Raw genomic sequence first — 15,953 nt, forward strand, 5'->3', positions numbered from 1 at the left:
GAAAGCGCTCTCCAAACCGCTCGTAGCGGCGGGAGAGGAGCTTCTGCGCGCTAAGGGACCCACGGCCTTACCTCTGCCCTTCCCCAGACCCGACCCCAGCGCGGGGGCTACGACATGCGGAACTGCTTGACTGGGTACCTTGTTTTTACCCGGCGCGTTTTTAGAAGCGGCGCGGCAGCGGCCGGCAGGTGATTTCCGGGCGCGCGGCCGGGAGCGCAGGTACCGCGGGGGGAGCGGGAGCGGCGGCGGGAACGGGAGCGGGAGTCGCTGTCGCTGTCCCGGCACCAGGCGCGGTCTCGCCGCCCGAGGCTGTGGGGAGAAGCAACGGCTCTGTGGGAGAGGGGAAGAAGCCGGCTCCAGTTGCCGGCGCCCTGTCGGGACCCGCTTCCTCGGGTGGGGCACCTCCGGAGGGACGGGAGAGGGCCGGGTGTTCGCAGAATTGTTAGGGCTGGAAAGGACCTCTAGAGATTGTCCACTCCAACCCTCTGCCAAGGCAGGGTTACCTACAGGGTCACCTAGAGCAGGTTACCCGGTAACGCATCAGGGTGGGTTCTGAATGTCTCCGGAGAGGGAGACTCCACGACCTCCCTGACCAGCCTTGTTCCAGTGCTCTGCCACCCTCCATGGAAAGAAGCGCTTCCCCGCGTTGAGGTGGAACTTCTTGTGTTTTAGTTTATGGCTATTGCTCCTCGTCCTGCCGCTGGGCACCCTGAAAAGAACGTGACACCAACCTCTTGGCACCCACCTTTGAGATGGGTATGAATTGATGAGATCCCCTCAGTCTTCTCCAGACTACAGACGTCTCCCACAGTCTCTCATAAGAGAGATGCTCCGGACCCCTCATCATCTTTGTGGTCTCCACTGGACCCTCTCGTTCTTTGCCCCTCGGGGCTGCGGGGCATTAGGAAGCGAGGAAGCGCCGCGGGGAGGCGGCTGCGGCTCCCGTCTGAGGGCACCGGGGCCGGCGGGAGGGGGCGTGGGGCCCCGCCGAGAGCCCCCTGCGGTGCTCTGCTTGCTTATCGCACCTCTGCTGGCATCCACGGGCCCTGTGCGCGCCGAGCTGAACACGCTTCTATGCGTTCAGATAAATCCGTCTTGTGGGAGCTGAGGAAACCCAAAATTCTATAAACTTCTCTTATGGTCAATACATTGCACATCACACTGTTAATAAACTCACAGTCTGGTTACAGAATGTTTCCAATCAAATACGTTGTGGTTCCCCCTCGACCTCCCATTTTTCTTTAGTTAGGGCAATGTCTCTGGGTGGTGTTTCTTTAAAACAAAAGTTGATGGGAAGTCTTTAGATGAGAGAGATGCTTTGTTTTTACAAAAACATTGACGTTTACAGGTGATGTGTGTGGTGGGATGGATTTATGCTGACCAAATGTAATGGGACAGTTTCTTTCCAGTATCTCATGGGAAATGTTTTTAACGTGGTGTTTGCAAGGCACTGTCTTGCACTTCTGAATCTCAGCTTGGGTGGTTTTTTTTTTTTGTGTTAAAACAAACTAAAGTAACTTTGTATGTCTAACCCAATCCACTTGTGTATCCTAGTTTATAGCTTTTAACCAGAGGTCAGCTTCTTACTGTATATGTTCTTTGGACATGATGCATTTGGCTGGGAAATGTGTTTAGTACTGCAATACAAACAGTAACCACTTGATACAATTACTGAAGTGAAGCCTTTCAAAGTGCCTATTTATTTGATGTTTCAATTTACTGCTAGGAAGTTCAATTTACTGTTTTTGAATTGATTTCTTAGTTAGCTTTCCTGAAACACTACTTTTTTTTTTTTTTTCCTTGATGCTGTTTAAATGAAATATTTTTGTAATAAATGAAGCTGTATTATTAAAAAAAGATTTTTCCTTGCTCTTCTTTGCTGTCACTTATAGCAATTTTAAACTTCAGATAATGATAAAATGTCCTCTAGAGGGAGATCTTGTTGCTTTTATGTGCTAAAATGTTGGTCACCTTGTTCCAGTTAAATGTCTTGATCACTTAACCTTGGAAAGGATCTGTGATGATCAATGTGTGTATCTTAGTAAGTACTTGTCTTCTGGATCTGTGCTTGGAAATTTGGTAACAGAATATAGAGTCACGTAACACTTCTGTGGGTTAAGGGAAACATGGTTGTTTTAATTCAAATAGATCCAATTCTGAAGTTAAATGAATAATCTTAAATAAAGTTTCAGAGTCCTACTCCTGCAGGAGTATTTGTAGGACCTACATTTGTGTTGTCCCTACAGTTGTGGTGTCACTTCTGCAAATGGTTATGAAGATACTGACTTTCATGCTGCATTCTCTGTTTTCATCAAAATGCTTTTGAGGGCAGTTTCTTTGTTGACATGAACCAAAAATTTCAGCAGCCGGTCTGAAAGTGTTGTAGGTTAAGTCTTCAGCATAATGAGTGCTAACAGCCTGGCAAGGAAACAAAGCAGTAATAAAGTGTCACATTTAATCAATCTTACCAATACTTCTTGCCTATAAACAGCAGAGGTTGAAATATTGCTTTGCAGAACATCAATTGTTTGAATGTAGTTAACTCTGTACTCCACATACTCCATACAAATTGTTGGAAAAACCTTGGTGGGATTATTATGAGGGTGAATTATTCTGCATGTTACATATGCAGTCTTGACATGAGATTTCTTGCTCAGAGACACATTAAAAAAACTTATTCTACAGCTGAGGTATCTATGCTTTTATTTTTCTGTAAGTAAATGCAAATAGTGAATTCAGTGTAGCTTCTGGCATATCTGATCTGTAAAACTAAAGGCTGCGTGGAACTTGCTCTGTGGATATAGTTGGAAAATTTCCTCATACAAAATTTCGGCAAGGCTGCTCAAGGGGTCAAAAATGTGTTTACATGTTTAGCTGCCAGCTGAACCCCTACATGCTTCTTTCAAGTCATCTGTACTGTTAAGAAGCAGATATTGTTAAACTGACTCCGAAAGAGCTGTACTACTTGTATTCTTATAAATGTACATACAAAACCACTACATAATTAATTAATTTCTTCTCTGTGTGTGTGTGGAGAAATAATGCTAGAAGTAAGGCAAAGTAATTTGCTGTATTAATATTGCAAGGTTGTGTTCCTTTTCATCCTCATTGTCATTGTTTTGTGGTATGCAAATACACCTCTGCAATACATTAAAAATGTATGCAAAGGGCTTGAAGGCAAATAGTGTTGTTTAATAGAATGTACAGATGTGTTATAATAGAGGAAAAAATTCCATTAATAAACAGAAATAAGAGTTTTGACTTTTTTTTTTTTGTTAAGAAAGGCATATTTATGTCCCTAAATTACTCAAATTGTAGACTCTGTGATTAATTGTGCTCTGAATAATCAATTCTTTATTTTAGATCATAATTTTGGAGGATTGGAGCACTGAGATCTTTGGAGTCTGCTGTGTCTAGCCATAATGAGTTTGGTTGCTTATGAAGATTCAGACTCCGAGACAGAAACTGAAAAGACTGAAGTCTCCGATGCTTCTGGCAGACAAACAAACCAGCTGAGTTCTTCTGTGAGTTGTGTTCAGCACTTTGCACCTGGTAGTACAAAATCTACATATGAAATGCACCCTGCTGGGAGCACTGGCAGTTCTGGCAGGAGCACAGTTTGTGAAGATCCCCCTGAGCGTTATGCACAGAATAACAACACTGACTTGGCACCTCCTTATTGTCAGAGGGTATACTCTGGCCGTGCTGCATTATCTGTGGCTTACAAAAACTATGAACAGGCTTCAAGCTCTTCAACAAATTCTGGAAATGGCATTTCCCAGAAGAGAACGCACAGTGCTCCTACCATAAAAGGAATTAGACCGTATATTCCTAAACGACTGCGTCAAGAAAATTCCAGTATGCCTGAAAAAGAAGTATCTGACCAGAGACGTAGCTCAGATTGTGATGTTAAGTTAGATGTATCAGGAGACCAGACTCTGAGAAAGATCTCTGAATTAATTAAGCCATATTTGGGATCTAAATATAAAGTAACTGAAGTTCCCAAAAACTTAATATTTCACATGTCTAAACACAGCGGCCCTGTTAATGAGATCCAGTGGTGTCCTGTACGGGAACAGAGCCACATGCTTCTTTCAGCTTCTATGGACAAAACAGTCAAGGTAATGTAAAGCAAGATGCTTTGTGGCTCAGTCATCAGACTTAAAAATAATGTATTAAACAATGCTCTTCTGGAAACAACATCCTTGCTTGTGTGTATTTAACAGTTCCAATGTACTCAGAATTTGAGGAGATGCTTTGAAGTATAAGATTATTATGAACTTGCAGCCTAATCCTTCACTATTTGCCCAGTTAGTTCCATTCGTTTGGAATTTGGTGATTTTGGTTTTTTTTTTTATTTTAGACATATCAGTGGTTTAGACCTTAGGAAGTTAGATTTCTGCCAGGTTATTTCTCATGATCTGTATCAGTGTTTTATCACAATGGCCGTGAGCACTGTGGTCTGCACACAGATTCTGCCTTGAGTCATTAATCAACTGACTGCCAGCACTGGAATAATATTTTGAAGAACTTTACCTTTCTGACAGGTCTGTGTGACTGCTGCTGGGAGAGGTAGGTCAGGTCAGATAGATTTTTCCATCTGAACTACTGTGGTAAATCTTGTGTCCCAGAAAGGTGTCTTGTCATGGTCTAAGGAGTCTTACCACTTTAATTTGTTTCAAGGGTTAATTGCTCAATACTCAAAGTGAGTTTTCGTTCTAGCTTTAATGAATTTATCTTCAGTTCTTTGGTAATTTAGTGAGTCTCTTATTTTTAAAATGGGTAATAAAAATATTTTATGTGTATTCTTTCCCAGATACAGGGCCTCTGGGTTCAAATAATAGTCTTCTGAAATGGGCTTGCACAGGAACGTAGCTTTGCTAAGGGTGCACAGAAAGTGTCCTTTCTAGTGGAAGACATGCTTTATTGCATTTAACGTGTATTTACCATGGCAGGCACAATTATTTTTTTGCTTCTAAAATTTAGGACTTAAGTAAACCTTCCTAAATGGAGACAAGAAGAACATCCCTTGTACCAGCATACCAACATGGTTCCTCCATCTTCTTTCCCAGGATTTTAAAATTTTTCTTAAACATTAAATGGAGTAAAGAAGTACCTTTGTTTTTCCTTTCAAGTGGTCTTTAGTATTAAATTTGTTGTATCTTGGCTGTTGCTGGAAGAACAGACTTAGAAGGAAAAGGCTAAGATATGCAAAAAGTGCTGATGGATATTTCTGTTAAGCAGCAATTTAAATTTAGATTGTACAAAACTGACTTCAGGATGTCTGCATTTGACCTTTTGTCTTAAATTGTCACATCATATGCTTAAATTTTGTTGATTATTCCAGAGCCTCATTTTACTGAAGAGTGACATTACAGATGTGTTGAAATTGGTAGAAGAATCTAAGATGTTACTGCAATATAAAATTATTAAAAAGTTGAAATAATGGCCTTCTGGTTTGTCTTCTGAGCAGAAAGAAAAAATATTTTTCTGAATCTGTGCTACCATGCCTTCTTGGAAGCAGTCATTAACAGTGAAGCTGGTTTTTGAAGAAATATGACTGCTTTAGGTGCCCCAAACCTTGGAAATTCAATATAAATGAAGTATATTAATGTTGGCAACACTTCAGAGCATGCGGGTCTAAAAAATTTATGAAGGAATAACGTAACTGTTAGGAAGTGTTTGAAACAACACTTTATCTTCTGGCAGGCAGCCCGTAGAGAGGCAGCAACCTATGGATGCTGATTCCTGTTATTTCTTGGGGAACCTGCTCTTTGTCGCGCCGTTACACGCGGGCCGTCCTGGGCAGCAGAGGGCGCGGTGACACCGAGGATTCACTTGGTGTTATGATCCCAAATTCCCTGTCTTTCTGGGATCACAAGCACATAAATCCCTGATGACTGTGCCAGCACTGCTTTACCTTCTGGGAATTTTTTTTTGGCTGTCTGCTGTTGCCTGAAGTTGTCCATTTGCTGGTATAAGCATAAAATGACTGATTGAAAATGCGAGTTTACTATTCTTTTTCCTCATCCTTTTAACTTCATACAGCTTATGGGTTTTTTGTTGTTGTTGTTGGTTTTTTTTGGTTGTTGTGTTTTTTTTTTTTTTTCCCCAGAAACACCTGCTTGGAATTGCTCATTTAAATCCAGGCGGTATATGTGTGTCCTCTTTCCCTCTAAAGGGAATATGCAGACACTCAGGATGTTTGCATGATTTACTGTCAACAATCTGATTTGGGTAAAACTCAAGGCACAGTAAGAAGCCTAAAGTCTCTGTATGATCAGAGAGAAGAGGAAATCCAGAGTCTCAAAACTCTGTACTTTCAGTTAGTCACAGGAATAGCTGTGAATACTTTTAAGCGTTTATGTCTTGGATTCGGTCCTTATTCTCAGCCTATGCATTAAGACATTTATCTTTGAAGAGTCCAATATTAGTGGGGATTTCTCAGAACTGAGTGTTCTAAGTTGAGATGAGTGTCACAGTTTAAGTGGTGCTTGAACCAGAGATCTATGGTTGTATGCAATTTGTGTAGTATTTAGCCAGTTTTGTATATTTTGTCTGTTCTTATGTGCTTAATAATTTCCTCTTTCATCACAAGTGAAGATTTTTCCTTTGTAGGAACAGATTTTCTTTTTTTTTTTTTAATTTGGCATGGAGAAGGAAGAAACACTTGGTTTACTTACCTTAGTGATTGTAATTTTTTTATTCCCATCTAAATTAATATGGCTGAATGACACAGATATATGTCTAAAATGTGTATATGGAACTGATTATGTGGTTTTTTTTTACTTTCTAAGTATGTGTATTTATCCTGTTTAGATCAGGAGAAAAGAACAGTCTTCCATTTATGTTCTCTCAGGTTAAAAAGTGCAGTATAACATCTTTATGAATCAGTGTAAGTCATACTAAAGTATTTACAATAAATGAGTTGATGTTTTCAGTTTCTTTTGAAGGAAGAATAGCCTAGAGTCAGAAGATCATCAGAAGCATTTTGTAAAAATATCTTGCATAGTTAGGAATGAATGAATTGTGTTAGAGCATTTTATAGTTTTCTTTAAAAGTATTTGATCTGAATTTTTTGTATTTAAAAGACCTCAAACAGTTACCAGGTGGTAAAGTTGAAAAAGTACCAGTTACCAGCTCAGAGGCAGAATTCTCTAGAGTAACACTCCTACCAGCAGATGGGGCACCTCAGCACGTTAGAAAGGGATGGGAACTAAACTAGTGCCGATGACTCAAGGACTTTAGTACTGTGTTGTGTATTGAAAGACCAAAGTTACAAGTTTATGCACATGTTCCTAAATGTATAAGAAAACCCTTGAGTTTTCTGAGAGACCTGAAAATAAGATAGAATTTCATTTGGGAAATGATATGCATTGCAAATTACCCACAGTTCTTCAAATCTGGAGCATTAATAGAAGAATATTTAATGCTAAATTTTAAATCTGTAGGGAATGGGAGGAAAAAAAAAAAGCCTGGTTATATGCTTTGCCAAATTTTTTACCTTGTGTTTTCTTAGAATTTCTAGCTCTCCTTTGGAAACTCCAGCCTAGGTAGCTGGAAACAGGAAACCTGTTTCACAGTAGGGAAAGGTTACTGTGGCACTGCTGCTCTTCACAGTTACACTCTGACTGTATTGTGAGTGGCTAATGTTTTTAGCTTAGGTATGTATTTTAAGGATTGTGAAACATTGTTGTCTGAACTGATTAAATTTGTTTTCTTTGAATAACACTTCTCTACCTTCTGTTTGAATAGCTGCTGTAAATGAATTTTAGGCATCTACTGCCATTTTTGGGTTTTTCTACTTAGACACCAAAGTAGAGGTCATGATTTTAATATGTCATCTAGTGGTTTTTTGCATAAATGTTGAGACTCATCACTGCTATTAAAAGTGCCTGGTTCCCATAGTGTGGATATTCAATGCTTTCTGAACATCAGAAATTAGGTATTTCTGGTTTAGAACCCCAAATATAGAATCCAGATTCACAGGTTACCATTGAATACAGCTTTTTGCCTTTGGTAGCAGAGAACATTAAAAAGTTGTGTCTTGAAAGACGTATATCGATTGCAGAAACCACAATGCTGCATTTACATTGTCAGTGTCTTTTATTTGGAAGATCTTGTCATTACACAGAGCCACACAGATGTTAACATTTTCACTGGTTACTGATGCTGGACTTAGCTTTTTAACAATTGTTCAAGCTTCAGCATCCTATGCCTTTATTCTCTATTTCCTAGTTTGTCTTAAAATGAACTCAAGGTAACATCTTTATATAATCATCTGTTAGCTGTTAATTTTGTGTTTCTCATATTTTATTTAGAGCATCACAGCAGGTGTTATGTTTGTTGCAGAGGATTTCTTAATTTTCAGCACTTTCACTCTCCATTGTTGAACAAGGTCAAGGAGAGTGCTGCAATTCTTGAGTATGCAAAATGTATATTAATAGCACTTTGTGTTCTAATACATTGTTGGAAGTTTTTCTTACATATTTTGTTCCCTACTGGCCTAGTTGAATGGTCATTTAATCACAGCTCTATCTATACAAGTAAAGTAGAAGTTTTTAACATGAGTTTAATAATACCAGCCTCTTGAACAGAGGCTTTGCTGACTTCCCATGATTAAGAACATAACAACTATACTGGTTTACACCAGTGCTCTGTCTAGCCCAGGGGTCAGTCTCCAGTAGGGTCCATAAGTAGATGTGTAAAGAAAAACAAATCAAAGGTTTGTGGTGTCCTCTTCTGGTCTGTGCTTGTTTTCAGGCTGGGATTTCTGAGCTCCAAAGTAGTTCATCTTTGTAACTTGCTGCCTTAAGAGATTTCTTCCAGATATTTCTCCAGTCTCCTGAGACTCTTTTGTGATCATTAGATTTAGAGTGCTATGTTACTCATACTCGTTAAATTTAATGTACAGATTTTGGTTCCTGGAGAGTGTCAAATGCTACAAGAAATAAAATTTTCAATCATTCTTTCAAAGTATTTTATTATTTTGTGGTTTTGTGTCTGTTAGGAGAAAGATAGACAGCACAGTAGTATATTCCAGGAATTTTGTTGTTCTTGATCCTGTTGTATTAGACCGAAGGATAGAGGATGATAGCTTCAATCCATAAACTGTGTGTAGCACAGATAGTGGCAACACAAATTTCCTAGATATTGGCCATTACCCTGCCTCAGAGTAAAAAAAAATTAATATTTCTGTTTTCAACTGTTCTGTACACAATTCACTTGGAATAGGCAGTGTTTCTTGTTCTTCTGCTACAGGTGTGTCTGTTTACTAAGGAATGAATTTAAGCTGCCAGCATATTTCCTGTACATTCAGGCATAGCTGTACATTTCCTGTATAGTCACATGGCTGTAGCCCTGTCACAGGTAGGCTGGATTCAAACTGTTCACTAAGCAGAATTAGCTATCATGCTGCTAGTACCTCGAGTAGGGCAACTCTTAGATTCATTTTTAAAATCTAATTGTGGCAACGTTCCTTTAACTGTAGGTGATGATAAGATGGCAAATTGGGAAGTCATCCTATTTGATACATATGTTCTTTATTTGAAATGTTTTGAAGATCTCTGTTGATACATTTTCAATATTGTATGTTAAAAATAACAACTAGTTCTCCCCATTGTCTTGGAAGTGTCAAGGAAATGCTCATATTCTGGATATTGTGTGCTGCTTACCTAGATATGGGAAAAACCCTATTGTTTTCTTGTTGAAGAGGCTACTAAACAGGCTGTTCTGAAATACCGAAGCAGACTTATCTTTATGAAGGTTCTGACCTTCTTCCCTTGTCTGTTTAGAACTGTGCATGTTTTTTTCAATGACTTTAAGCTTGCTGATTATTAAGATGGAAGTACACTTATGTGATAGGTACATGCATAGCAATACCAGCTTTTATGTATACCTTGATCTTTTTCTAACAAAATTATTTCATCCACTTCAATGAGAAGTATCCTCCATAATGCTTATTTTTGTAAGAAAAGGTACATCATGCAGGAAGGAATGTACTTGACCATCAGTGGAAGCTTCTGGCTGTGCCAAGGGTAGATGGTAATCCAGGTCAGGATGTGTAGCGGGTTGAGTTCGAAACCGGGCAGAAACACCAATTAAATGTAGTGGTTTTGGTTCAAAATATTCATTACTTACTTATTTTCCTTCTGTGAGATAAGAATTAGGAGAAAAGCAAAGCAGGCACAAACCTTAAACAGTTGCAGTACAATGAAAGAGTTTTATTACTAATAGAATTAAAAGTAAAGAGACAATAACAAAACAAAATTAAAGCAAATCCCCCCCCCCCCCTCCAGCACTTCTCTCCTTTTACCTAGCTCACACAAGGGATAACAGAACATGGGATGTTAGTCAGTGTTCCAGTTCTTGAAAAGTCTCTCTCTTATGCTTAAGGGAAAAAAAGGGTTTTTCCTTCAGTTGCACGTGGTTCCCAAACTGCCACTAACAGCAGATCCGCCTGGAAACAAACAATCTGCTGTGTGTAGAACATCTCTCCCATGAAAAAATCTCACAGTTCCTTCACACTGCAAAACATGGGCCATCACATGGGGTTATTCATCTTTTTAAGGATAAGTTCTTTTGGCCTGCACACAAAGGCTCTTCTTTGCCACAAGTCTCTAACAGCCTCTTGCTACTATAAAGCCTGGCATCGGCATTCTTCACAATCTTCACAGGCACACGAAGATACTCCATCCCCCCATGTTCTTCAAATGGATTAAAGAGACAAACAGTTTGTGGTATTACAGTTTCTTACCACGGCATGCAAGAAGGTTTCTTTTAAGCTGCCCGCCAGAATCGCGGCACCGCCCTCTTTTCTCCCGTCGCCATTTCCAGCTCCGTCCCACGGGACTCACTTCTCTTTCTCTCTGACTCTGACGCCGCCATGCTGAAGGGTGTTCTTGTTCAGGCTTTACGGTGGGGAAAGCCTCGCTCCCTTTGTGCTGCTGGCTGCGTGGTGTCTTCTTCAGTTCAGCACGAAGTGTGCTGGCTGCAGACAGGAGGCTCTGCCGGCTCCCGTTGACTCCGCCGGCTCCGCATGGAGAGGAGAGGGACCCGCCGGTCCCCAGAAGCCGCGCTGGATGGGTTTAGCTGTGAGCAGTCCATGGCTGGTTTGAGCTGTGAGCAGTCCATGGCTGGGTTTAGCTGTGAGCAGTCCATGGCTGGGTTTAGCTGTGAGCAGTCCATGGCTGGGTTTAGCTGTGAGCAGTCCATGGCTGGTTTGAGCTGTGAGCAGTCCATGGCTGGGTTTAGCTGTGAGCAGTCCATGGCTGGGTTTAGCTGTGAGCAGTCCATGGCTGGTTTGAGCTGTGAGCAGTCCATGGCTGGGTTTAGCTGTGAGCAGTCCATGGCTGGTTTTAGCTGTGAGCAGTCCATGGCTGGGTTTAGCTGTGAGCAGTCCATGGCTGGGTTTAGCTGCCTGTGGCTCTGGGACAGTTCCCCCCCAGCCACCCAGGGTCCGTGCCGCAGCGTTGGGAAAGGGGGAAAGGGGGAAAGGGGCAGTGGCCCCGGCCTGGCCCGGTGGGGCCGGGAGGCTCGGAGCCCCCCCCACCTCCCAGCAAGCGAGCTCCGACCAAAGGAGAAGTCCCGCCTTTCTGTGCGGTTTAAATATGTAAATTGTGAGAAGCGTAATTGGTCTTAAAGACTGTCCATCAACTCAGGGTCAACCCAATACAGGATGTAATAGATAGCTCTCAAAATTGTTCTACAAATTGTTCTTTGCTGACACATGTCAGCAAAGGAAAATTCATGAAAGTGGTGAATTTTGATCTCTTCATCCCAAAGGTTTGTATAGGTAAGAGTTGTTTCACATTTGGTATTTTAGTACCTCGATAACGTTTAGAGATTGCTGTTAGAGAGATATATTTTTTTAATTATTTTCTTGTTTCCAGTGATGCTGTTGTCAAGGAAACAGAAATCCTTGTAATGCCTTTGTTCACTTTTTCAGAATCCACAGCTGGAGACGACTTGTATAGTTTTTATTATGTTCTGAGTGTTTGACACACTCTTAGGCCTCAAAGGATTTTTTCAAAGGAGTATGTTTCTTTGAGTATAAATAGCACCATCCTCATCTCTGTAGGGTTTGATAAGCCATTGTTTCTTTCCTTCTGCACTAACAAGAACTAAATTCAGTGCAGCTTTGAATTAGAATTTATCTTAACACTTGTATGAAGACTGACATTTAAGAAAAACGGGGAGGGCAAAAATGCAGTGAACCTCTTAGCTTCTGGGTGAGGTTTTTAGCTTTGTGATGGCATGAGTTTTTTTCCACTTGGAAATGACTCCTGACTTAGGATCTCCTTAAAGAATGCGAGAGTGATAACCCAAGTGTTCTTGCAAAGCATTTTTGACTGCTTTATGGCTGTGTTAGAGGATGTGACTGTGGGGGAGAGGAGTGGGATGGATATTTCACAGTGTAGCTAATATGCCTGTTGTCCCCCACCCCCCCAAAAAATAAATTAGGAATTATTTAAAGAAAAATTCAGAAAAGAAAAGTTCTTTGAAGAGCAGGGAAGTTACTGAAGCCTGTCTGTATTTTGAGTCTGACTACAGCTCCTCTTCAGTTTCTTTCTCTGGAGCTTCTGCAGTGTCTTTCACTCAGCTGCTTATCATGATTAAGCCTTGAGGGAAGAATACTGAGGCCTTCTGTGAAATTTGGTTGACACTGATCAACAGGAGCAAAGTGCCCACAGGTGAGATGGACAGGATAACGTGGTTGTCGTGACAGTATTATTTCACAAACCTTTTTTCTGTGGAAATCCAAAAGCATGGAGAATGACTTCTAAATATCTTTAACAGTGATGTGGAAGAAAGGATTCTGTTCTCTCATGTTACCTAAAAAGAGTTTTGGTTACTTTTATCATTAATTGCAGAAGTATGAAGAATTTAAAGTGTTTATCTGACTTTTTTCTTAGCAACACTTCTGTCCCAAACACGTGAGCTCTGCACTTCCTTTCTACTGGGAAATCTTCCAGTTGTTTACTCTGTCTTTGAAGTAGCAGAAGATAAAGCAACCTCATGCCCCTCCCAGCACAGCCAGCTTACTAGGGAGAAGAGTCAGGGCTAGAGATGTCAGTGGAGCAGTGCCTCTAATGAAGCTTAACTGGTAATGTCATAAGTTAAGCTCTCCAATTATACACAGGATCTGTGTGGGCAGCTGCTGTGCAGTCTAATGTCAGAATGTCCTCTGAGATGGGAGAGATGTATGATGGTGTTATCCTCCTTCTGGGTGTGTCAGTAACATTGCTGGTGAAAAAGTCAAGATTTTGCTACTTGGAAAAAAAATGAGCTGGATGAGTTTTAAGTTCTTAAGTGACTGTAATACATTATGGGAGTATCTAAATTTTTTTAAACAGTTAAGAAATTCTGAATATTTTTGCTGTTTGAAAATATAAATAACACCAATCTAAGTTTGCTTCTTTTCTAGAAATCTGGCTTTATAGCTGCATCTTGCATACTGCTGTATATTAAAAAAAAGTCTGCTAGCAAAGCCACAAGACATCTTATGACTTTGATTTCTTACCCTTCTTGGTTTGTCAATGTTGTCAAGGAAACAACTTTTTGAGAAATTTTGCTCTACTTTTTCAGGTTCTATAGAGAGATTACTTGTGTAGGATTTATATGGCATCAGGACTAGCAAGAGTTTTCCTTAGGTTTCTATTCTTTTCAGTATGTTCATGTTCTTGCTTTTTTTAAAGCAGATTTTAGTTTTAGCATGTGTCATATAGCTGCATCTTTAAGGTCATAGAACCAGTTAATGTACTAAGGATAGTTGACACTTGATCTTTGTTTGAAGCCTCGTAGAAAGAACTTTAATGATGCCTTTGCTATATATTAATTCTATAAAGACCACTGTTAGTTATAAATTCTTTTTAAGTTATAGGAGAAAGAAACATTAAAAAGTCCCTTGTTCTTCAGAGAAGTTGCTTCATTACTATGGGAACTAATGACTGACTGTCCTTTATCATACATATCATGTTTCATTGCAGTAATCATCTCACTTCAAAGAAAAAGCATTTTGTGGCTGGTGTGGAAATGTGTTGGGTTTGTCTTCCAGCTCCTGCATGCTGGCCGATGGGCTGGTTAGATTATGGTTGATCTTTACCTTCACTGTGCTTGTGGAGGCTTTATTTTCTATTCTTTTTAATAAAACTGCTGTTTTCCTTCTGGGGCATACCTGAAAATGTTATAAAAACTTCTGCCTTTCTCAGATGTTTCAGTTGATTGATGGATTAAGAATACTGGGCATGATAGTGAATACTGCATGTGCTTGTGTGCTGTGCATGTGCCAGCTGTGTTACACCTTGCTTCCTGAAGTCAGAATTAGGAATCTGTCCTTTTCTCTAGTCCCCTTGTCTCTTTCCAAATTAAAATTTCCTCTTTAAAATTTTTTCTTATTCTGAACATTGTGACTAGTGCCTGGAGTTTTGTATTTTTATCTGCTAAGGAAGGGACACAGCTGGTTTTCTGTGGAACGGATGGGAGTTAGGGGTGCAGGTGGTTAGGGCTGACAGTCATATAAACATGTTAAAGCTTGCACTATGGTAACAATGCAGAAGAAATTAAAATTAATTGGGTAGTTCGGTCTTACTCTGCTTGCTGGTACTGAAATGGTGCTAGTTAAAATGTCCTCATTGCTAGCAAAACACGTAGCTGCTTGACATAATTAATAGTTTATTTCCATAATTAAATAACTAATTATCATGTTTAATACTGGGTTATGTCACTGACATCAGTGGGTTTAGGATTGCATCTATATTTTCCAGAGAAGAGGATCTTTAATATTTTGTTTTGATTTGTTGGGTTTTTCTCTTAGTTTTTGTGTTTTGTTTTGGGTTCCCCCCCCCCCCCCCCCCCACAGTTATTAACATTCTCAACAGCCTTGGGAATAATAAATGATTTATTTTTTAGTTGAAAGAATGAAGTTGTAAAGAAAATGTAACTAGCCCAGGTGGACTGATAAAGGCAAGATTCATTAAAGCTCAGGTTTTCAGATAGCTGTTCTAAATCACTAACTGTGTACTGCCTCACAGATATTACTTCAAATCAGGGTGGGCAGTAAGACTGCAAAAACTACTTCTTAAAATAAGAAAACCACCTGCTTAACATTGGGGATGGACAGAATTTGGCTGTAAATTTGGATTAGATAATTTCTACCAAATAGAAAATAGTCCCTAAGTACAATTCCCTACCATAATTTTTAGACCTGCTGTAGTGACATGTTATTCTCTGCCGTTGCACAAATATGCTGTCAGTGGGTGCACAGTTGGCAGTGTCCAGCTCTGTTGTGCTGACAAACAGCCACTACTCATCTGATGGCTGGGACACCAGAACGTGCCCATAGCTGTTGTCCCTGCTGTGCCAGGTGCTGCCAGTGGATAATGTACAAGAATGAGACAGGGTAAATTGCTCCTGTTTGTTTGTACTTACTTGTTTTACTGACTGTATGAAGAAGATGGTGTCTGATGGTATCTGATTTTATATATGTACATATATCAATATAAAGCTGTAAAGTACATGAGTGGCTGTAGCTGATTGGCAGTTTTATATTTAAAAAGTATGGTAGTATTGAGGTGCAGTACAAACAGATATGGTTTGAATTTTGATAGCTGTTGTTTAGCTGAAGCTTAAGGCAAAACCCAGACAACTAAAAGGAGTTGGCCTGTGGTGTTTTTCTCCTTGTTTTCAAAAGTAAGTCACAGGTCAGCAGCAAGTAGGCACACAGTGTTTCAGAAGCTGGGAGTGCAGTTGCTAAGACTGTACTTGTGTTCTGAATAGAGCAGTACTTCTTATGCCAATAGTGGATGTTTAAAGTCTGTGGGATATGCTTGTGAAAGTAGCCAGTCCTTCCTTACCTGTAGGAATTGAGGATACTTAAGGCAATTTGCCTCTGAAGTGCTGTAAGTCTGAAACTGAGGTGTCTAGCACTTACGAGGAATCCCTGCTTTTAATAG

At 40.1% G+C, this 15,953-nt stretch overlaps 1 protein-coding gene across 1 annotated transcript in view; it reads left to right on the forward strand.

The window, feature by feature from the left end:
* The first annotated feature begins 182 nt into the window (after nt 1-182).
* WDR25 (WD repeat domain 25) overlaps nt 183-15,953 on the forward strand; it is a 63,726-nt gene continuing 47,955 nt past the window's right edge. The window contains exons 1-2 of the mRNA XM_082283549.1: nt 183-219; nt 3,364-4,121. Of these exons, the coding sequence (XP_082139675.1) occupies nt 3,423-4,121 (699 nt within the window). The 5' untranslated portion in view covers nt 183-219; nt 3,364-3,422. The remainder of the gene's footprint in view (nt 220-3,363; nt 4,122-15,953) is intronic.

The sequence above is a fragment of the Coloeus monedula genome (genome assembly GCF_965178545.1).
Source record: "Coloeus monedula genome assembly, chromosome: 6".
NCBI lineage: Eukaryota > Metazoa > Chordata > Aves > Passeriformes > Corvidae > Coloeus > Coloeus monedula.